The sequence below is a fragment of the Rana temporaria genome, chromosome 11, assembly GCF_905171775.1.
Source record: "Rana temporaria chromosome 11, aRanTem1.1, whole genome shotgun sequence".
NCBI classification, from domain to species: domain Eukaryota; kingdom Metazoa; phylum Chordata; class Amphibia; order Anura; family Ranidae; genus Rana; species Rana temporaria.
This window is the reverse complement of record NC_053499.1, coordinates 120622051-120646496: the sequence shown is the minus strand read 5'-3', so window position 1 is coordinate 120646496 and position 24446 is coordinate 120622051. Positions and strand designations below refer to the sequence as shown.

Sequence of the window (24446 nt, the reverse complement as noted above, 5' to 3'; positions counted from 1 at the left end):
GCCGCTTCTCGGCCTTTTGGCTAAGATCAAGTGTAGTATCTGTTCTTATCAGTTGTCAGAGGAGCGCTGAAGCACCTTCTACATGGGGAGGGTGGATGCAATCCAATGGCGTCATTGCACCTGGAAGGATGGTGTCAGGGCACAGACCTTTTACGGTCTCTTTCCCTAGTTGGTCCTGGGTGGAATCGAACCCAGGATCTCTCCATTGAAGGTCCAGCTCTTTTGTCTCTGAGCCACTGCTCAGTTCTATTCTGTGTGCTGTCCATTGGAGCCTGGTTCTGAAACCTGTACTTCTGTGGACCAATCAGTGGCCAGTGCGGCCTATTTAAGCCAGCCCCTTCCTCCTTGCAAATTGCTGGTTCGTTGTCAGTGTTTGCTACTGGAAACCTTATCTGTGGATATCCTGTTTACCTGACCTTTGGCTTGCTCTCTGGATTGCTGCTCTCCTCAACCCTGTGACCCCGGCTTGAACTTTGGACTATCTGACTTCTCTACCCCTGACCTTGGCTTTGAACTTCGGATACCCTACCTGCTCCAACCCCTTGACCTCGGCTTGTTCTCTGGATTATTCTTCAGCCTTGTTCCTGTTTGAGCACCTTCTGTTTGGACTATTTCCTGTGTGCTTCTGAACAGCCTCCAGTGAGCTTCGGCTATCCAGTTCCCGGTCCACCTTGGATTCCCTCCTGCCACTGGACCCGGTGCCTCTTGGTCCGTCCTTCCTTCTGTCTCAAACCCCAGCGGGTGGATCGCATCGAGTCGCAAAGGTGAGCCGCCCTTGGCATCTCGGCCTCGGTAAGTAACGTTCCTGACAGATGGTTTCAGCAGGCACTACGCCAAGCTGCCCGATAGATACTGGGGGCCGGCCTATGGTTGCGTCTGAGCCATCTGGAAGGGTGCTCCTGGTGAGGATGGGTGACTGCACTGGGTCTGGTCTTTTTGCCGAGTTCTAGTCCGACCTTCTGGCTGGCCGGTGTAAGTGCTATCCCTGTCAGCGATCTGGTAGGAGGAGCTGGTACTGCCCTGGGATGAGACGGGGTAGGGCCATGCAAATCCGCCGGATTGGTGGGGGGTCTGGAAGGGCTAGTATTGGTGGAGGCTGCTAACTGGAGCGGCAGTTCTCCCTAAGAAAACCTTGAAGGGCTCTCTATCTGGCAGGGGTGGAGGGCTGCACTGGCTGGTCAGGGGGTTGGATTTGGAACTTGAAAAGCCTATGGTGCATGTGCCCCTGGAGTGGCAGTCCAGGGGTACCAGAATAATCACTGTGAGTGCGGGTCACTTTGATTTGACTGGTACCACGGTCACTGCACCAATACACGCTTTTTTAAGCACCTGCCTCCTGGACCGGGCCTTTTGGCTGGGACCGGAGGAATTTTTTATTCCTGGCCGGAGGGCCTGGTCATTGTACTGCACAATGGCCACTTCTTCACTTTCCTCTCCAGTATCCCTTTCCCCCACTTTATTTAATTAATTGCCTATGTTTGTCACGTTTTTTGTCTTTTTTTGTTTGTGCGCGTTATTTGTTCACTGTGTGATTAGTAGGGTGTCGGTCCTCGGGCCAGCCCTGAACGTCTTGGGAGTGGGTGGACATGGCCTTCTGGCTTAGTTCGCCTGCTCTCATGGGGTCTCCCTTAGGGGGAGCCCCACCTAGTACTGGGAGGGTTCTGTTTCGGCAGACCCTCCAAGGTCCGCGTCGGCTTCGGTTGTTCGGACCACAGTACCTCAGTCCCTGTCTGGAGCCTAACGCCCCGGGGGATCAGGGTTTGGGTCCTTTTTCACAGGAGGACCACTTGACGTAGCACCTGTCTGCACGTTATTGTGGGTGTGTTTTGCACGCCATAGGCTTTTAAAAAAAAACAAAAAAAAATGTGCCATAAAGTAATATACTCAAAGAATGAATATGATGAGTATCCAAACATACAAATAAATAAATGTGAATAAAAGTCCAACTAAAGCCCAATAGTAGGAGTCAGTCCATATAAAGATAAAAATCTCATAGGGATAACATGATGGAAGAAAAAATATATAAAACATCAATCCAAACATCGACTGTTAGGCCCCGTACACACGACCGAACATGTCTGCTGAAACTGGTCCGCGGACCAGTTTCAGCAGACATGTTCGGTCGTGTGTATGGCCGACCGGACAGGTTTCCAGCGGACATTTGTCCACCCGACCGTTTTCGAGCGGACAAATGTTTCTTAGCATGCTAAGAAACATGTCCGCTGGAATCCTGTCCGTCGGACATGTTCGGTCGTCTGTACAGACTCACCGTACATGTCCGAGCGGCCGCCATCCCTCGCATGCGTCGAATCACTTCGACGCATGCGTGGAAGCATTGACCTTCCAGCGTCGCGCACGACGCCGCGTTATCGTTGCGGCGACGGCGCGGACACATCACTGCGCTGTCTGTCCGCGCGGATTTCTGTCTGATGGTATGTACAACCATCAGACAGAAATCTCCGAGGGGACATGTCTGCTGAAAACGGTCCGGCGGACCGTTTTCAGCGGACTGTCCCCTCGCCTGTACGAGGCCTTAAATTTATAAATTGACCTCCAATAATGACCCAAGGGTCAAACAAGGCTCAGACACTTTCCATGTACGTTGGTAAGCCAGGGATGGGGATACATAACGATTTTCCAGGTATGGTGTTTTGCTGAGACATAGGTGGGGGTTACAAGGGCATATTCAGAAACAGTTTAATGCTAAACTAAAAATATGTAGGAGAGAGGAAAAAAAAACAGGCAACATTTTTTTCTTTTGTTTTCTTCTTTTTTTGTACATTCAATGAGCAAGCGCACTTATATTATTACTAAGTCTCATTTGAAGGCTCTAGTTTAACAGAAATCTTTGGTCAGGCAAGAATCCAGCTCTATAAATAAATGTACACATACAATGGTTATTATCAGAGTGATCTAACAATAACCAGATTAAGAAGAGTTGCTTGCTCAGCATGCATTTAATTACATGCCACCTGTCCCTACACACCACCCAGTGTTCAACACACACCACTCACCGGTACCGAGCATAATCCACAGATATTATACAAAGGCAAGTGATAATAGATGATGCTAAATTCTATTGAACATTTCAACACTTTTTCAATAGGTCAAAACAACGCAGTGAGCTATAATAGCCAATGATAATGAATTCCTGTTTTTTATTATCTGCTCTTTGCACATTTCCTATGGGTTACTACACTTTGTACTTTGCCACTGCTTTATCAGAAGGCTTGCAAGTGTGCCAACCTGGTGAACAGTAAAAACAAAGAAAAAAAAAATAGTTGAGGTGCATGTGTAATATTTGTGTATGTAAAAATTGGGGGTAAGTTTACACAATTAAATCATAAATCCTTAATAATGGTGTTAACATGTAGCTGACATGCCCTAGAGTGTGACACTATTATGCCACTGAGTCACTCTAATCTGAAAAAAATATGATCAGTGTTTGGGGATACTTATCTGTTATGGTCATCTACAGAACCTGTGTAATTCATAGGTGCCAGGTATAAAAGGGATGAGAAGGTATATATGTATGCACAACGTGCAGCCATCTAAGCAAGGGTTGAATAGAGGGATTTAGCGCAATTAAAGCTAACAGAAATAGATGGGTAGGAAGGCAAGAAGGCGTGACTGCTACTAGTCTTGAACATTAGAGAAGATTATGATTAGGTCACAAGGGTATTCTAGCAGTGTAGCTGTATTGTAATTTCTTGGAAGTTGCAGAGTCTAAAAATTAATTATGGGCATGAATTAGTACCCTAAGGGCTTGTTTACATGTGCTTAAAAATGTGGCATTGGACACAATTTTTTCAAAGTGCTCTGCATGCCAATCAAAGCCCCTGTTTTTAGAGTCAAATATCTTTTTATTGCATTTAACAGAATAAAATAACAGAGATAACGTTCAGATGTCTATTACAAAGGGTAATACAATGCAAGTCACGCTTTCAGTACACCGCAGGAAGCATTCCTAACAGAAGCACTAACACACCGTCACCATCCAGGAGCAGGCCGTGATAAACCATACAAGGAGATTACCATATCTGACTATGAAGTACAAAAATATACACATAAGGGGAAAAGATCAATAGCGGAAAGAAGCGGAAAGGAAGGAGAGAACAGGGATCGAGGAGGGCTGAGTAGACCTCGGCGTGACAAACCTGCATGATGGAATCAAAAGCTCCTGTTTTTAACCACTTCCATACAGGGCTTTTATACACACCTCCATACCAGGCCTATTCTGGCACTTCTCTCCTACATGTACAAATCATATTTTTTTGCTAGAAAATTACGCAGAACCCCCAAACATTATATATGTTTTTTTAGCAGTCACCCTAGGGAATAAAACGACGGTCATTGAAACGTTTTATCTTGCACGGTATTTGCGCAATAATTTTTCAAACGCCTTTTTTTTGGCAAAAAATTGTTTCATGAATTAAAAAAAAAAAACAGTAAAGTTAGCCCAATTTTTTTGTAAAATATGAAAGATGATGTTACACCGAGTAAATAGATACCTAACATGTCACGCTTTGAAATTGCGCACACTCATGGAATGGCGCCAAACTTCAGTACTTAAAAATCTCCATAGGCAACGCTTTGAACATTTTTACAGGTTACCAGTTTAGATTTACAGAGGAGATCTAGTGCTAGAATTGTTGCTGGCACTCTAACGCACGCAGCGATACCTCACATATGTGGTTTAAACAGCGTTTACATATGTCGGCGGGACTTGCGTGTGCGTTCGCTTCTGCGCGCGAGCTACTGGGGACAGGGGCGTTAAAAATTTTTTTTTTTCTTTTTTTACATATTTATTTATTTTTTTACACTTTTTTTTTATTTTTTATTATCACTTTTATTCCTATTACAAGGAATGTAAACATCCCTTGTAATAGGAATGTGTGTGACAGGTACTCTTTATGGAGAGATGCGGGGTCAATAAGACCCTGCATTTCTGCTCCAGGCCTGAAATCATGAAATCGGTGAAAAAAAATTCACTGATTTCATGTTTACTGTTGCTTAGCAGCCGCAATCGCGGCTTTGTTTACTTACGGGGACCCGGGCGTGATGTCATCACATCTCGCCCGGGTCCTCCGACGATCATAGAGCTTCCTGCCAGCGCCGGACGATTTGTTCTCCGGGCCCCCGATGGCACGGGAGAGCCCGGAGAAGCACCGGATGGCGGCGGGAGGGGGGGGGATGTCCCCTCCCGCCGCCTATAAGAACGATCAAGCGGCGGAACCGCCGCTATGATTGTTCTTATGTTGCACAAAATCGCCGGCAGAAGAGAAGGATATCTGAATGATGCCTCTAGCTGCAGGCATCATTCAGATATCCCCCCACAAAGCCCAGGACGTCATATGACGTCCACCCGGAACGGTAGAGGTCCTTTGTGGACGTCATATGACAATGGGCTGGTATTAAAGTGGTTAAATAAAATGGTTAGCTTACAGTCTGGTTTACACATTGCCTTTGATTTGCTTCAAAAATGATACCCCCTGTCACTTTCTTGGTACTTCAAAATGTCTCCAAAGCCTCAATAGAAGCCTATGACAAAGTTAACTAGCAGCATTTGCAGCTTTTGAGAGGCTTTTATTCTACTTAAGCTTCACTTTTTTTTGGAGGGATTGCAGATATGAGATATCCCAGGATGCACTGGGAAACCAACACGCCAACCAAAAAGACATCGCCAGTAGTCACTTCCGGTTCATGTGTATATATTCTGGAAGTGTCTGGTGCAGACATCACATCTGGTGTGCAGCAAAGAGCAACAGGAAGAAGAATGAGGTCTAGAGTGGAGCAGACAGCACACATAGGGTGTTATTTACGAAAGGCAAATCCACTTTGCACTACAAGTGCAAAGTGCACTTAAAATTGCACTGAAAGTGCACTTGGAAGTGCAGTCGCTGTAGATCCAAGGGGGACATGCAAGAAAAATAAAAAACAACATTTTAGCTTGCAGATTATTGTATGATAAAATCAGCAGAGCTTCCCCTCATTTCAGATCTACCCCTTAGATTTAGAGCGACTGCACTTCCAAGTGTATTTTCAAGTGCACTTTGCACTTGTAGTGCAAAGTGGATTTGCCTTTCATAAATAACCCCCATTGTGTGCAACATAGGAAAGCTATAGCGGAAGGTGAGCAGGGAATGGAGAGAGAGGACTGAGTGGCAGAGGATCAGCAGAGTTGGGGGACCTGAGCAGGAGAAACTAGCAATGTCACACATACCCAGAATGGGAGCAATAAAGCGGGAGGTAAGTGGGGACCAGGGAGAGAAAAATCTCATGAGCTGGGGCTTACTACTGAGTGAGAGATCAGCAGAGCTGGAGGTAACTACTGAGTGGTGGATCAGCAAAGCTGGGGATACTACTGAGTAGGGCATCAGCAGAACTGGGAGTACTACAGAGCAAGGGAACCTCTGTGATTCCCAGGGCTTGAGTCCTGCAGAAACGCATGGGAACGTAGTTCCTGTACTTTTTCTACAGCAGGAACGACATTCCCTTTGCGCTGTGGGTCGATCCTGGGAGGCTCAGGTGCAGAGTCCTCCCCTCCCTCTCTTGTGTAAAAAATGATGTCCCTCTCAGTGGCGAAGTGTAGTGTGTGTGTAGTACTGCAGCAAGGGTTAATAGATTATTGGGCACTCGAGGAGAACCGGTTCAGTCAGTCCGAGCCCGACATTCTGGTGATGAACAGCGTGAGATCGGCAAGTGCCCAATGATCTATAAACCCTTTCTGCAGTACTGCACACAATAAACTCTGCCACCGAGAGGGACATCATTGAGGCTGCATTGATGAGTATGGTTAGGCTGCATTGATGGGCATGGCAAGTCTGCAATAATGGGCACAGTGAGGCTGCAATAATGGGCACAGTGAGGCTGCAATAATGGGCACAGTGAAGCTGCATTGATGGGCACAGTGAGGCTGCATTGATGGGCACAGTGAGGCTGCATTGATGGGCACAGTGAGGCTGCATTGATGGGCACAGCGAGTCTGCATTAAATCATTATCACACATTGTGGTGATTTTGTTTTGTTAGTATAGCATACAAGTTAAATTCTTTTGTTGTTACTTCTGTTCTATATTTACATCTTTGAGGCTGCAATAATGGACACGGTGAGGCTGCAATGATGGTCATGGTGTGGCTGCATTGATGGGCACGGTGAGTCTGCATTGGTGGGCACGATGAGTCTGCATTGATGGGCACAGTGAGGCTTCAATGATGGGCACAGTGAGGCTACATTGATGAGCACAGTGAGGCTACATTGATGGGCACAGTGAGTCTGCATTAAATCATTATCACACATTGTGGTGTTTTTGTTTTGTTAGTATAGCATACAAGTTAAATTATTTTGTTGTTACATCGGTTCTATATTTATTTCTTTAATGCATGGGGGGGGGGGGGGATCTTGGGTGTGTTCCCATACTTTTTTCCCAGGACTTCCAGAGAAAGTAGCACAAACTCAGACGTTCAGAATCTGCTAGTTACTTAAAACAAAGCTTTACTGAGATAAACATGGAGTCTGCCATTGCTGACTTCCTTCTGAAAATGCTAAAAAGGACCTCTGACTTTACAGTCACTTTCAGGTTGTAGATACTTGATCTAGGGCAGTGACTCAAAGTGGCAAAGCCAGAGGTCACTATAACATTTAGGGAACAAGCAGTGACAATCCATATGTAGTATGTAGGGGGGATTCCACTTAGGAGTAACATTCTCGGCATGAATTAAACCAGCTCTCTGTCAAAAAGACTTCCAAGGATATTCCTAGAAATCTTACAATATCCCTTCCTTGTATCCATTCCCAATACATCACTGTACAATATATAGGGACGGTTTGGGAGAAATCTAAACATGCTCTGTACATTGAAAGCCCAACAAGACTCATCCTCATATGGGAAAATGACTTACTAGAGCTAGCTAAAACTTTGTCTGTGGGGGAACGCTGGTGTTAATACAGTTCCTCAGCTCTACATGGCCGAACATTTTAAAACACTCCAACAGCTGCAGTTGGAATTCCTGTTAGTTTTACCAATTTTTACAACTTAGACATGCGGCACAGGCCCAATGTCGCATATCTGACCCCCACATTGGCAATGTATCCATACGAGATGGACTAACCAGAACCAAGACTTCTAAGGAATACATTTCTTCCTTCTTTCACCAGATTAATTATCTTAGAGTATAAACACAAAATCCTGAGTGTGTTCCTCCAGTCCCCATCCACATTGGATGTTGGCTTTAAGAGCTCATCCTATAAATTCATAAAGCAAAAACAAAGAACAGCCACACGCTATAGACGAGTCACACCACGAATTGGCTTCTGACACAGTGACCATGTAGTGTAGGTGTGCCCAACTAGTGGCCCGCGGAGCCCTCTGATGGGGCCCGCGACCTCCTGCTCTGGGATGGAATAAAATACTGTTATTATAGGTCAGTTTATTACTAAAATCACAGTGTATATATGGGTATATCTGTTCTGCAGTGGTTACTGGGTTGCTTTCAAACTGATCCGCAGGTGCAGAGCAGTTTACCTGAGGGTTACCTGTACTGAGCCATAGACTTCTGTTATTACCTGTGAGTTTGGTGTGCTTTCTGAAAGTGCACAAAACCTGCAGAATATAATGGAAGTCTATTTTAAAGTTCAGGAAAGTCAAAAGGTACACTGCGTTGCACCCGCGGTGTGGGTAAACCACAGCGCATCAGTGTGAAAGCAGCCTCGAGCCCCTTTCAAACAGTCAGTTCGACAGTCTGACCAATTGGACCCTTCATTCACCTCTAAGTAGTGGCAGACATAAACCGACTTGTGTCATACCTCCAATCCGATAAAAAAAAAGGAGTATAGTGGGCTGTATCCATGTCCGCTCTGCATATGCAGAGCAGACACGGACATGCCATCCACCCGCTCATTGTGTCCCGCGACTGGTTACCAAGTCGCTTAAGTGGCCCTCGCTCTTCAAAAGGTTGGGCACCCCTGATGTAGGGTGACCACATTTCCAAAATGCCATTCAGGGACACCCCCCCCCCCCCTAAAAAATATATGTTTTTTTACATATTTTTTTGCGTATTTTGGGGGCAGAGGCGTATCATGAAATCAGCGGGCCCGTGTGCAAGATCAAAAGAGGGCCCTAGGCCCCATCAAATGCTGCCACTGTTCCCCATCAAATGCCACTACTGTGCCCCATCAAATGCTGCCAGTGTGTCCAGCAATTGTTGCTGTGCCCCATCTGATGCTGCCAGTGTGCCCATGAAATGTTGCTACTGTGCCCCATCAGATGCTGCCAGTGTGCCTATCAATTGCCGCTACTGTGCCCATCAGATCAGATGCTGCCAGTGTGCCGATTAATTGTCACTACTGTGCTCCATCAGATGCTGCCAGTGTGCCCATCAATTGTCGCTACTGTGCCCCATCAGATGCTGCCAGTGTGCCCATGAATTGTCGCTACTGTGCCCCCATCAGATGCTGCCAGTGTGCCCATGAATTGTCGCTACTGTGCCACCATCAGATGCTGCCAGTGTGCCCATGAATTGTCGCAAACTGTGCCTCATCAGATGCTGCCAGTGTGCCTATCAATTGCCGCTACTGTGCCCATCAGATCAGATGCTGCCAGTGTGCCCGTGAATTGTCGCTACTGTGCCCCCATCAGATGCTGCCAGTGTGCCCATGAATTGTCGCTATTGTGCCCCATCAAATGCCAGTGTGCCCATGAATTGTCGCTACTGTGCCCCATCAAATGCCAGTGTGCCCATAAATTGTCGCTACTGTGCCCCATCAAATGCCAGTGTGCCCATGAATTGTCGCTACTGTGCCCCCATCAGATGCTGCCAGTGTGCCCATGAATTGTCGCTATTGTGCCCCATCAAATGCCAGTGTGCCCATGAATTGTCGCTACTGTGCCCCATCAAATGCCAGTGTGCCCATGAATTGTCGCTACTGTGCCCCATCAAATGCCAGTGTGCCCATGAATTGTCGCTACTGTGCCCCCATCAGATGCTGCCAGTGTGCCCATGAATTGTCGCTATTGTGCCCCATCAAATGCCAGTGTGCCCATGAATTGTCACTACTGTGCCCCCATCAGATGCTGCCAGTGTGCCCATGAATTGTCGCTATTGTGCCCCATCAAATGCTGCCAGTGTGCCCATGAATTGTCGCTATTGTGCCCCATCAAATGCCAGTGTGCCCATGAATTGTCGCTACTGTGCCCCCATCAGATGCTGCCAGTGTGCCCATGAATTGTCGCTACTGTGCCCCATCAAATGCCAGTGTGCCCATAAATTGTTGCTAGGCACAGTAGCGACAATTCATGGCCACACTGGCAGCATCTGATGGGGGGCACAGTAGCGACAATTCATGGGCACACTGGCATTTGATGGGGCACAGTAGCAACAATTTATGGGCACACTGGCATTTGATGGGGCACAGTAGCAACAATTTATGGGCACACTGGCATTTGATGGGGCACAGTAGAGACAATTCATGGGCACACTGGCAGCATTTGATGGGGGGCACAGTAGCGACAATTCATGGGCACACTGGCATTTGATGGGGCACAGTAGCAACAATTTATGGGCACACTGGCATTTGATGGGGCACAGTAGAGACAATTCATGGGCACACTGGCAGCATTTGATGGGGGGCACAGTAGCGACAATTCATGGGCACACTGGCATTTGATGGGGCACAGTCCATCAAATGCCAGTGTGCCCATGAATTGTCGCTACTGTGCCCCCATCAGATGCTGCCAGTGTGCCCATGAATTGTCGCTATTGTGCCCCATCAAATGCCAGTGTGCCCATAAATTGTCGCTACTGTGCGCCATCAAATGCCAGTGTGCCCATAGATTGTCGCTACTGTGCCCCATCAGATGCTGCCACCCAGTGTCAATTGCCCCTATTTGCTCACCTTTTGGAGTCATATAATGGAGATGGAGTGACTGTCTCCTCGTCTGGTCACTGGTGGTGGTGGAGCAGGGCAGGGCAGTCTTCACTCTTCAGCCAGGGTTGGCGCCGGTGTTCTCTTTCCAGTCAGGACTCGAGGAGGCACTGGCGTCTGGCAGGCAGTGAATCGGGCCGCTCGGGCGGGAGCCGGGAGGAGCCTGCCGGGGCCGCTGGGCTGTAGAGGAGGTCAGACCGGCGGAGATGTGTCTGCACTGCACTGTGACCGTCGGACGGTGGGAGACTCGGTCGGAGACTGAGAGATGTCACAGGCTTGCAGTGGGAGTCGCGGCGCCGGCGGGACTCACTAGCGGGAGCCGAGGTCAGGACTCAGAGGAGGTGGAGGAGGTCTTGGTCTGTGCCACTGCCGCGGTACTGGTAGGTGACGGTGAGTGACTCGAGACAGTTGCCTGCCCTGTAACGAATCGATGCTGCTGGCTGCTCTCTCTGCTGCAAGAACCGCGGCTAGAGGAGGAGGAGGTGGGGGTGGAGTCGGAGCCGCAGAGAGAGCGGGACATGGTGACGTCACTGGTTGCTACACGCCAAGCGGAGCGGCCGTAGCAACCAGTGATTTAGAATGAATTAAATTACAGCAGCACTGCGGCAGCAGCGGCATAAGTGTTGCAGACTGGCAGGCAGTTGATTCCGGGACTCTCCATTGTCCCGGTTTGAAGGCTCCCGGGACACGGGACAAAAATGTAAATTACGGGACGATCCCGGGCAAACCGGGACACGTGGTCACCCTACCCTGATGTAGTGGTAAGGCAACTAAGCTCAGGGTACAAGGCAAGGCCTAAGATACTCATAAGGCATTGCCACGAGGGACAGATGGTCAAAGATGACCAAAACCACTGTAGGCAGTCAATGCTGAATGATGGAAAGGAAAGTGCTTGACATTCAACCCAGCTGATGTCAGTGCAGTGAGCTGTGTAAACAGAAGCTTTGTACATAATCGCCCTGGTTCCTCCAAACATCGCAGTCATTTCCCTCTCCTCTCCCTTCTATCGCCACGTCTGAAGTGTTCTCCAGGCCACAAGATAAATTACACAAATGGCCAGTGAGGTGCCACCTTATCAAACTTGCTGTTTATATAGAAATCATTGGCAGCTTCTCACTGAGCTGGGATTAGAAGCAATGATCTCCACTCCTCAACGCAGCTTATTTAACCTGCTGCACAGTGGATCTAATCTATATAGCCCTGTAAATAAAAGATCACTATACTTACTAGGGTTGTCTCGATACCGATACTAGTATCGGTACCGATACCGAGTATTTGCGCTAGTACTTGTACTCGCGCAAATACTCCCGATGCCTGATAGAATACTTTTTTTTTTTTCGAGTGCGGGTGGAGAGGGGGTGGAGTGCGGGTGGAGAGGGGGCGGAGAGCGGAGCAGAGCAGTCCTCGTATGGGGGAGAGGAGAGCTGCTGCCGCTGCCGCCTTAGGCAAAGCAAAGTCAACCCCCCCTCCCCCCACCGCTGCCGACATCTAGTTACTATGCGCTGGGGGAACACAACAGCTGTCATTTGCATTTGAATAGCTGTGTGTTTCCCTGCCACGCCATCATGTATAGCCCCTCCCCCTTGCCCAGGCACTTTGATACGACGGGTGACCTGTCTATCAAAGTTTCTGGGCAAGGGGGAGGGGCTATACATGACGGCGCGGCGGGGAAACACACAGGTATTCAAATGCAAATGACAGCTGTTGTGTAACCCCAGCGCATAGTAACTAGATGTCGGCAGCGGCGGGGGGAGGGGAGGGGGGATTGACTTGGCTTTGTCTTAGGGGACACAAGGCTGCATTAGGGACATGGCTGAATTTAGGGACACAAGGCTGCATTAGGGACATGGCTGAATTTAGGGACATAAGGCTGCATTAGGGACATGGCTGAATTTAGGGACACAAGGCTGCATTAGGGACATGGCTGAATTTAGGGACATAAGGCTGCATTAGGGACATGGCTGAATTTAGGGACATGGCTGAATTAATTTAGGGACATGGCTGAATTAATTTAGGGACATGGCTGAATTAATTTAGGGACATGGCTGAATTTAGGGACATGGCTGAATTTAGGGACATGGCTGAATTTGGGGACACAAGGCTGCATTTGGGGACACAAGGCTGCATTTTAAAAAAAGTATCGGTATTCGGACAACCCTAATACTTACCTATTTTGCAGCCGCCCCAGGCTGAGCGGAGAAGCAGCTGACAACAGAAGCCACATAGTAAGTCTATAAGTGAGGTCACTTCCCAGCCACTGTCAGCTTTCTCCTGCGCAGAGGGAGCGCCGCTGGAGAGCAAACTGGAGCGACTCCAAAATAGGTAACTATAGCAATATTTTCTTCGCAGTGGCTAGATAGATTAGGCTTAGAATGTGGGACGGAGTAGGTTAAGCGTTAGTTAGGTTTTGCCTTTACTTCCACTTTAAAGCCCTTTTCACACTAAAGACGATTTTCAGGCGTTTTATCGCTAAAAATAGCACCTGTAAAGCGCCTCTCAAGCCTCACCGAGTGTTTTAACACTGGGGTGGTGTGCTTGCAGGACCGAAAAAAAAAAGTCCTGCAAGCAGCTTCTTTGGAGTGTAGACACTTCTAAACAGCCCCTGCCATTGAAATCAATGGGCAGCGCTGCTGAAGCACCTGCAAATCGCTTTGGCAGTAGCGCTTTGCGGGCAGTTTTAACCTTTTCCTCTGCCCCGCTAACGGACCAAAAAGTGCTGCCGACAGCGGTAAATCGCCGCTAAAACTAGCAGTGCTTTACCGCCAACGTGGCCCCAGTGTGAAAGGGTTTCAATAGAGTTGTTTGTTCAGCTTAAAGCGGTATTAAACCCCAAACCAGAAAGGTAATATATTACAGCTCACCAATTCTTAGATGTGGTGGTTGCAATAGTTTTTTTTGCCTTTTTCCCCTCTGTTCTTATGTCGTGATCTGGCCAGTAATCTGTATTAGAGTACCCCAACTCTGGATAAAAGAGCAGAGGGACACCTTTGAACAGCAGCATTGTCAGTTTTGTCAGGGGGGGGGGGGGAGTGTTAGATGCACCAGCAGATTTAGATACACTAACAAATTGAAGCCAAACTTCAGTCCACATTGTAGCTACAGCAACAGCTTTTGTTTCTTTTTTGATAAAGCTTTTAAATAAATGAATAAAAGCTGATCATTGTAAGCACCCCAGTTAAAGCGGTTGTAAACCCGCATATACATTTTTTTTTACACCTGCAAGGCAAAAGCCATAATGAGCTAGTGTGCACCGCATATTAGCTCATTATGAAATACTTACCTCGGAACGAGTTAGGGAACTTACCTGGTCCACGCCGAGCGTGTCTTCCGGGTATCGCCGCTCTAGCGCCGTGATTGGCTGGAGCGGCGATGACGTCACTCCCACATATGCACGGGAGATTTCATTCCGGCATGGGTCGGCCCTTTAGCCGAGGAATCAGCGGCGCATTGCGAGGGGAATATCTCCTAAACCGTACAGGTTTAGGAGATATTCTTTATACCTACAGGTAAGCCTTATTATATGCTACTTTCTCTGGAAGCGGCGTCTAAATGTTTTTTTTTCTTTGTATGCAGAAGTACTAATCACTGGCCCCCCTATTTAAGTACTGCCCTGCGCTTAGGATGAAACTGAAGGTCCAAGAAATAATATCTGTCCAAATAAAACACCATATAAACAATAAAAGCAGCTGCTTAAATAAAATAGTCCATATATAAAAGCAGAAAAATAAAAACCGCTCGTACAGAGCTGATATAAAGTCCTGCAGCAGCGCTGCAAACCACTGGTTTGATGTGTATGCTGTGTATGCTGACTCGATCAAAGAAAACAATAATATGTGCTCCAATCACCAATCAGGATTTCACCACGTGGGGGGATAAAGGGTCCCCTTTGGGGAAAGAACTCACCAGATGGCTACTTTAAAACCGCATATGATATAATGTATCGCTGTCAGATGGTTTTTTTTCTTTGTCTAAATTTTTCACTTCCTGTTTCTCCTCAGTAAGGTGTTCAGTAAGCTGTTCTAAATGACTTTCCATCGCTCGGATGATGGTGGAAAGCTTACTGAGGAGAAACAGGAAGTGAGAAATTCAAACAAAGAAAAGAAAAACATTTAGAAGGGAAATAAAAGGAAAAGGTAAGTGAACCAACAATGCACTAGCTTAAAGTGGAGGTTCACCCTAAAGACTAAGCATACTAAGGACATTTACTTTCGGCAGGTCTTTTTTTTTTTTTTTTCCGTACTTACCTTTATATTCTGATTTGGTCCAGGGCTTCCGCGTTCTCATGACTCCGGGACTGGGCGTTCCTATCCCTGCCTCAGGGTTCCGATGACTGCGGGACTGGGCGTTCCTATCATTCGGTCCGATGATTGACGGCTTGTGAAACAGGTCCCCTGTCGCACAACGCGTGTCACCAGATTTCCGGAAATAGCCGAGCTGCGAGTTGGCACTATACAGCGCCTGCCGTGTAGAGCTGACTGCGCAGGCGCCGTATAGTGCCGACTCGCAGCTCGGCTATTTCCGGAAATCTGGTGACGCGCGTTGTGCGACAGGGGACCTGTTTCACACGCCGTCAATCATCGAACCGAAGGATAGGAACGCCCAGTCCCGCAGTCATCAGAACGCGGAAGCCCTGGACAAAATCAGGATATCAAGGTATGTACAGAGAAAAAAATAATTACCTGCCGAAAGTAAATGTCCTTAGTATGCTGGCTCTGCTAGATGCAATGTTAAAAAAATGTTTTTTTGGGTGAACCCCCGCTTTAAGGTAACATATTTAGAAAATTAAAAGACGAACCTTTACAACCCCTTTAAGATTAAAAAAAAACTTTAGACTTTACAACCCCATTAAGAGGAACAATAAGCCAACCGTCTAAGAACAAAAATGTAATATACTGCAGCTTGGCAGTCCTTTAATGAGGTGGCTGCAGCTTTTTTTTTTTTTCTTCTTGGGTTCTCTCCCCCCCTCACTTTTTCACATGGCAATTCTGTCACCAAACATTCCTCTTGTACTAGGGTGACACACTCACTCTAATATATCTATGGATAAACAGTGCATTCACCCTAGGACAGAAAGCGTTTTAGGCCTACGAAACAACTATAACAGGGGGGAGGTGTTATGCAGTCCAAAGAGAGCCAAAACACTGATAACAGTAAGCAGAGAGAAGAAATTATCAGATAACAAGATTTCTGGTAAGATTAACAGACTTCTAACAGATTTCTTTGCAATTAAATAACAACATTCTGTATAGTATTATATATATACAGTGCCTTGCGAAAGTATTCGGCCCCCTTGAACTTTTTGACCTTTTGCCACATTTCAGGCTTCAAACATAAAGATATAAAACTGTAATTTTTTTTGAAGAATCAACAAGTGGAACACAATCATGAAGTGGAACGAAATTTATTGGATATTTCAAACTTTTTTAATAAAAAACTGAAAAATTGGGCATGCAAAATTATTCAGCCCCTTTACTTTCAGTGCAGCAAACTCTCCCCAGAAGTTCAGTGAGGATCTCTGAATGATCCAATGTTGACCTAAATGACTAATGATGATAAATAGAATCCACCTGTGTGTAATCAAGTCTCCGTATAAATGCACCTGCACTGTGATAGTCTCAGAGGTCCGTTTAAAGCGCAGAGAGCATCATGAAGAACAAGGAACACACCAGGCAGGTCCGAGATACTGTTGTGGAGAAGTTTAAAGCCGGATTTGGATACAAAAAGATTTCCCAAGCTTTAAACATCCCAAGGAGCACTGTGCAAGCGATAATATTGAAATGGAAGGAGTATCAGACCACTGCAAATCTACGAAGACCTGGCCGTCCCTCTAAACTTTCAGCTCATACAAGGAGAAGACTGATCAGAGATGCAGCCAAGAGACCCATGATCACTCTGGATGAACTGCAGAGATCTACAGCTGAGGTGGGAGACTCTGTCCATAGGACAACAATCAGTCGTATACTGCACAAATCTGGCCTTTATGGAAGAGTGGCAAGAAGAAAGCCATTTCTTAAAGATATCCATAAAAAGTGTCGTTTAAAGTTTGCCACAAGCCACCTGGGAGACACACCAAACATGTGGAAGAAGGTGCTCTGGTCAGATGAAACCAAAATCCAACTTTTTGGCAACAATGCAAAACGTTATGTTTGGCGTAAAAGCAACACAGCTCATCACCCTGAACACACCATCCCCACTGTCAAACATGGTGGTGGCAGCATCATGGTTTGGGCCTGCTTTTCTTCAGCAGGGACAGGGAAGATGGTTACAATTGACAGGAAGATGGATGGAGCCAAATACAGGACCATTCTGTAAGAAGACCTGATGGAGTCTGCAAAAGACCTGAGACTGGGACGGAGATTTGTCTTCCAACAAGACAATGATCCAAAACATAAAGCAAAATCTACAATGGAATGGTTCACAAATAAACATATCCAGGTGTTAGAATGGCCAAGTCAAAGTCCAGACCTGAATCCAATCGAGAATCTGTAGAAAGAACTGAAAACTGCTGTTCATAAACGCTCTCCATCCAACCTCACTGAGCATGAGTGGTTTTGCAAGGAGGAATGGGCAAAAATCTCAGTCTCTCGATGTGCAAAACTGATAGAGACATACCCCAAGCGACTTACAGCTGTAATCGCAGCAAAAGGTGGTGCTACAAAGTATTAACTTAAGGGGGCTGAATAATTTTGCACGCCCAATTTTTCCACTTCATGATTGTGTCCCACTTGTTGTTGATTCTTCAAAAAAAAATTACAGTTTTATATCTTTATGTTTAAAGCCTGAAATGTGACAAAAGGTCGCAAAGTTCAAGGGGGCCGAATACTTTCGCAAGGCACTGTGTGTGTGTGTGTGTGTGTATATATATATATTATATAAAAAAAAAAAAAAAGGAAGCAGGTGAGACGTTTGTTGTTGGGGTTCATTAACGGTATACACCCAAAGAGCACTTTATGAAGTCCATGATGTTTCTGAAGACATAAAAGATAAATTTACAATATAAGCTTAGCAATTATGTACATATATAAAAATATCAAATACACAAACTTATGTTTTTTTGGTTTATCTATAACAAACTGTCCAGATTGTGTAAAACTATGATGGGTAGATAAAGTTCAGTGGAACTCAATAGGCGCAGTGTGCGGTCTTGTGACTGCTTGTAAGAAAGAGAACCAGTCTTCCAGGGCGTTTTAATATTTTCCACATTTGACATAATTCATACACCCTTCTTTTTCTTCTTCTTTTTAGGCGTATTTGCAGTTCCTATAATCTCTGCAGCACTCCCCCTTTTTCCTTCTTGCTTCTTGGTAGATGTTTTGTCTATCACAGTTTCCAAGTTAGCCCAGACTTCATCATCTTCCTCATCCTTCACATCTTCTGTGGGGAGTGGAGTCAATTCTTCTTCCTGAAGATGAGTCAAATAATAAACTTAATGTATAATAATAACTAATTTACCTTCATGTCCCAAGAACTGCTCCACCCATAACCAAACATTTACTGTATTGCAACATGTAATTTTTCAATAAATGATGTTACTGTACATGGTAAACAATACAGTATAATTAAGCCCACATGTGGGTATTGTTCACAGTGAGGTACAAGGAGTAGCAACTCCCCATGCATGCATAGCCAAGTCCCAAGAGTAGATTAATGCACACAACTGCATTATAAATAATTTGAGATCCAGGGGTTCCAAATCAAGCCAAAGCTTGTTCAGCTGTCGTAAATATGAATGAGATGCATTTAAATTGACTTAAGGTACATATGAGGGGTCTTAAATTTGAGCAAGGCTTCATAAGTGGAATGCCATTATTTATGACTGTATGCATTAATGAATGGGTAAACCATTGTTCAAAAGTGTTTAATCCTTGGGCAATCCCACCACACATGTACCAACATAGCAGCCATACTGCAGTCCAAAAGCAAAGATCCGAGGCATCCTGCACAACTGTTGCAATCTAAGGCTCCATGTACACAGGACGCTGCTAAACGTACGTTCAGAGGCAGTTGAACACTTTTTAACTGCCCATGAACTCGTTCAATGTTATCTTATGCGACCATGTGCACAGTCTCGTTTATTGCCATTTTTAGGCAGTTGTGTTTTAAAGCAAAAAAATGGGTTCAGACGCCGAAGATTTTCACGTTTCAGATGCCAAACATGACTAAACGTGGCAATTTAGTTTCTTGTGAAAAAAAAACGTGGCAATTTAGAAAAAAAAATTCAAACGCTTCTAAACGCGGAAAAACTGACGTTTTAAACGTGGGTTACTATCTGTCAAGTAAAATCATTCAGGAGTAGTTGTAAAAACGTCCCGTGTACATGAAGCCTAAGAGGGTACCATCGAAGTAGAAGCTTGTAATTCGTTTCCAGGAAGGAAGAATTTATCACCCATGAGCAAAATCATCCCATACTTAGGACCATCGATTGATTGATAGATTGGGATCCCCCATGTCCCTTTTGAAATGTAAAACAAAAGGTGGGGAGTCTGGCAGATCACCAGTCAAGGCAGATTTGTTAATTAAAGTGGTTGTAAACCCTCCATCCACCCAGTGAAGTGAACAGCCTCAGATGATACAGAGAGATTAATTAAATCTCCCTATATAGGTTTTAAATGTATATCTGCTGTCTTCACATTTATATACTGTTTAGAAAGGTGAGATCGTGTTAGGAGATTTTCTTTTCCTGGTTAACAGAGTGTGATGTCTGGGCATACAGTCAAGATAGCTAACATTGCCGATTGGAGGAAAGGCACAGACCACCTCTCATCATAGACAGAGGCTCTCAGAGCTGTTTTGCAATAGGAGCTGCTCTCTGCTAATCTATTTTAGCAACCTCCTTTGACAAAAGATTCAGGCTGCTTTTGTCTAAAAAGTAAAAAAATATGTCAGGAGTTCTTAGGCTTATAACAGAGGAACCGTTCAGAAGAGAGCTATAAAACTTAGCTCATTGAAAAGAGATAACAAAATACTGCAGATATAGGTGCCCAGCTCAAATTTCATGAAATCGAGTTTACATCCACTTTAAAGACAGTACGCCTTTGGACAAAGGATCACTACAGCAGACATGCTCAACCAAAGTGGGACTGAGTGGCAAATCCATGTGTTTCAGGTTCTATTCCTCAAAGCGTGAGCACCTCTTTATTCAATCTTTACAACAGTATTTTTTATACTGTTGTAAAGATTGAATAAAGAGGTGCTCACGCAGTCTTCTAAATACTGTAAGTGGTTTATAACATTTCCAAGAAATGTGTATTAGTGATTGATATATCTAGATATAGATACGACACACATTTTAAAAAATAACCTAAGAGCATGTACCTTCAAAAGCAAGCCAGCTTCCATATTTATATCTTTTAGGCTCCTTTCACACTGGGGCGTTTTTCGGGCATTATTCAAGCGTTTTTCAGGCGCTTTGACGTTAAAAAAAAGCCTGTAAAGCGCCTGAAAGAAGCCTCATCTGCAATCCCGAAAAACGCTGGTAAAGCACTGCTAAGACCCTAACGTTTTAGGGCGTTTTTGCATTGAGATGCATGGAGAGCTTTTGAGCATTTTAATAGCGCTATTTTTAACGCTAAAACGCTGTAAAAACGCTTCAGTGTGAAAGGGGTCTAAAGGTTTCCTTTGAAGTAAGGAAGCTGGCACTCTGATCAGTTAATAGTATTTTAATAACTGGGTGTAGTGCTGCTCTGTGATAACGTGCTAATTGCACACGTGAAATAATAAAATATGCTTTATAAACCAATTAAAGGGGCGGTGCCGGGTGATGTCACTTCTGGTAAAGAGCGAGACCAGGAGTTGGTATGAGACACTGTGTATTGCACTATGCTGGATAAGAGGTTTTTAATGTGCATGCATATTATTTAAATAAAGTAATGCATTTCTTTTAACAATATTGCACCATTAGCAATCTTTCTTTTTTTCTGGCAGGGATAACTTTCACTATGAAGACATGAGCTGGACCTGTCCATTTCCCCCACTGAAAGAGTGTTCCCTGGGAGGAAGAGAGGGCGACTCCATTTCTGATCCATGGTTAGAGATAACAAGTTCACATGACCTAAATGATGTAAATTATATGGGTCAAATACCAAAGGTGAGCACTTAAAGCGGTTGTATACTCTTTTTTTTACTTTTACCTACAGGTAAGCCTATAATAAAGGATTACCTGTAGGTAAAAAAAATAAAAAAATATATTCCCCTCGCAACGTGCTGCTGACTGCAGCGGCGCATGCGCACAGGGGATTTTCAGCTGAAAGCCCAGCAGACGCCGGACCTTGCCGGAAAGACGTCTCCCGCGTGCATGCGCGGGATTGACGACATTGTGGCTCCGGCCACTCACAGCGCTGGAGCTGTGATACTCGGAAGACACGCCAAGACATGTCAGCTGCCTCGGCGTGGACCAGGTGAGTTACCGACACCTCGTTCTAAGGCAAGTATTTCATAATAAGCTAGTATACGGTGAATACTAGCTCATTATGCCTTTTGCCTTACAGGGGTAAAAAAAAAAATTCTTCCGAGGGTATACAACCACTTTAAGACACATGGAGGTGGAACACTGGCAACTCACAGCTATTTGGGCTCTGTTAATATAAGGACAGAGGCCTGCAGAATCGAAGTGGACACTTTGAGGGCTGGGATTAATGGACTTGTGTTGTGTTAGTGCACATATTTCAATATTTGGATTGTTAACGCTGATGTTATAATTTACTATATTTTATGGGATTGTGTTTACCATTGGTATTAATGTTTTGGAGTATCACTAACACTAGGGTGGTGTTATTTAAATAAGTTTTTGTTTATAGTATATTTTATATGTGAGGTTCTTGTAATAAGCATGTTATCAGAGAGCAGCACTACACCCAGTTACTGTATTAATATATTATATACATTTGGATGTGGGAACACAATGGCCCGGATTCACATACATTGGCGCATATTTATGCCGCCGTAGCGTAGCTCATATACGCTACGCCGACGTAGCGCAGAAAGGCAAGCACCGAATTCACAAAGCCAGTGCTGCCAAATCTGCACTGGGTTTCCTCGGCGTAAGTCGCCGTAAGTGGAAGTGGGCGTGAGCCATGCAAATGAGGTGTGACCCCATGCAAATGATGGGCAGAGCGCCAGACAGATACGAATAATGAACGGCGCATGCGCCGTCCCGTGGAAGCATCCCAGTGCGCATGCTCAGAATCACATCGGAACAAATGCCTAACATACGACGGATCACTGCCTACGACGTGAACGTAACCTACGCCCAGCCATATTCACGTACAACGTAAAATACGACAGCTTGTGTTCCCTGGTCCATACCTTTGCATGGGTTGCGCCTCATATATGGGGAATAACTTTACGCCGGACGTACGACTTACGAAAACCGCGTATATTATGCACCGGGCGCAAGTACATTCGTGAATCGGCGTATCTCCCTCATTTGCATAGAAAATCAATGGGAGCGACAAATGCGCCCAGCGTAAATATGCGCCCACGATACGACGGCGTAGGCTAGTTACGTCGGTCATAGGAAGCCTATTTTTAGGCGTATCTTAGTATGTGGGTCGGCGCATAGATACGACGGCGCACATTTGTACTTACGTCGGCGTATCTTGAGATACGTCGGCGCAAGTGCTTTGTGAATCCGGGCCATAGTACTTGGTAGCAGCAGCATTTATTAACACTGGTTGGTAGTGCACAAGGTTTTCATCAGTATTTGACTAGTTATTAGGCGGTCATGCTGATCCAATGGCTTCAGTCACTGGCCACAAGTTCAGACTTTTCTGATTTGCATATATGTGTCCCTAGGTTAAGCAATGGGTTCATTGTTCTCATCTAAAAGCTTTTTAATTAGGGTGGTAAAGAAAAATGAATAAAGCCACCATAAATAATACAAATGTAGAGAGTTTTAGTACCCCTAGAAATGAGAAGAATCACCCCAGATATAGTGTTAGTGTTTTCAGATGGATTAGTCAATGACATTTATAAAAGGTAACTACAGACATCACCAGCCTAAACTTACTCTTCTTGGGTCTCATTTGAGATAGACAATTGTGACGGATGGAAAGAAGAATGATGATGACAGGCCGCGAATATTAGTATGCTCGAGCAAAGCGCGGTGACATACAACGGCACTATAAAAGGGGAAGTTCCATTCGAATGATACCACCCTTTGGGCTGATTATGCAAATTTCCCTTCTCATAACTTGCGTGTTTTTTTCCCACGTTGTTAAAGCCTACATACGACCGTTTTTCACGACGAGAAAGACGACGATAAAAAATTGAGCAGGTTTTACATTTTTAATGGCCATTTTTCTCGTCGAGAAAAATGCTCTGGAGCCTACACACGATCAATTTTAATGACCAATTTAAAAAAATTGCATTTTTCTCATCATGAAAAATGGTCGTGTGTACCCGGCGTTAGGAGTGGGACTTCCTGTTCCACTTCCTCCTTCTGCCCAGGCCCCTCCCTCTAGGCAATCTTCTGGGACATGACAGGTCCCAGGAGGTCGCCTGTCCACACTCTGGTAGCGCAGCGTGACTCGCGCAGTGCGTGCCTGGCCGTGAAGCCGAAAGCTGTCACGGCCGGGTGCCCAGTGTGGCAATGGAGGCACCAGCGGAAAGGAGCGACTCTCCGGGCGGCCGCTTAGCTGGACCGTGGAACAGGTAAGCATCTGTTTATTAAAAGTCAGCAGCTACACTTTCTGTAGCTGCTGACTTTTAATAAACATAAAAAGCCTGGAACTCCGCTTTAATATCGTGATCTTATATAACCTAATAAAAGATCAAAAAAGTCCACAAACGTAAGAATGTATCAAAATGTCCACAAAGTGCTGGAAATGATCACAAATTAGAAAGTCCTCTGAAGGTGACACTTCACAGTGTAACAATATTAACGTGTAAAGGGATTTCAGTGCTCATTCACTAAAAAAGTGACTTCTGTGCAGAGAGGGGCCTTGCGTGCTGACGTCATGCCGCCGGACCGGCGGCCACAACTAGAAGTCTGCCAAGTTTGTTTTATACTGTGGTGTACACCATATGGAATGTTTTACTAGCGGTTTTAAATTGCCAAAAAATATAATATACTATATACTGCTGCTCTCATGCACACTGCTGAAAGAGGATGGGGGGGGGGGGGGGTTTGAGCTGCACATAGAATGCATTAAGGTAAAAAACCTGCTGCCTTTAGAACCACTTTAAGACATATACTTTTTTTATATATACTTGTGTAGTAATAAAAATAGGGCTGCAAAAATTAACGATTAATTCCTAGATTAATCTTTAATTTTTTAGATCGATAAAAATTATTTTGATCGGTACTAGTAGTGCAACGGATCATAAATAATTTGTGATCCGAATGGGTCACCATATGCGGATCGGCACATCACATGATCCGCGGAGCCCCGCTGCTGCCTTGGCCATAGGAAAGGCAGCGGCTTCGGCCTAGCTCCTGGAGCGCCGGCCATCTTGGTCCATCCGGCGGCAGCCTAGGTGAGCCTAGAGCGGTGCGCTGACGTCATCACTCGGCCTCAACTGCT

General features: G+C 45.3%; 1 protein-coding gene and 1 pseudogene across 1 annotated transcript in view; one reads left to right on the top strand and one right to left on the bottom strand.

Annotated features, from left to right (window-relative positions):
- On the top strand, positions 1 to 211 carry LOC120918018 (annotated as a pseudogene).
- Positions 212 to 17824: 17613 nt separating this feature from the next.
- Positions 17825 to 24446, bottom strand: part of WDR74 (WD repeat domain 74) — a 30779-nt gene continuing 24157 nt past the window's right edge. The window contains exon 11 of the mRNA XM_040328975.1: positions 17825 to 18325. Within this exon, the coding sequence (XP_040184909.1) occupies positions 18137 to 18325 (189 nt within the window). The 3' untranslated portion in view covers positions 17825 to 18136. The remainder of the gene's footprint in view (positions 18326 to 24446) is intronic.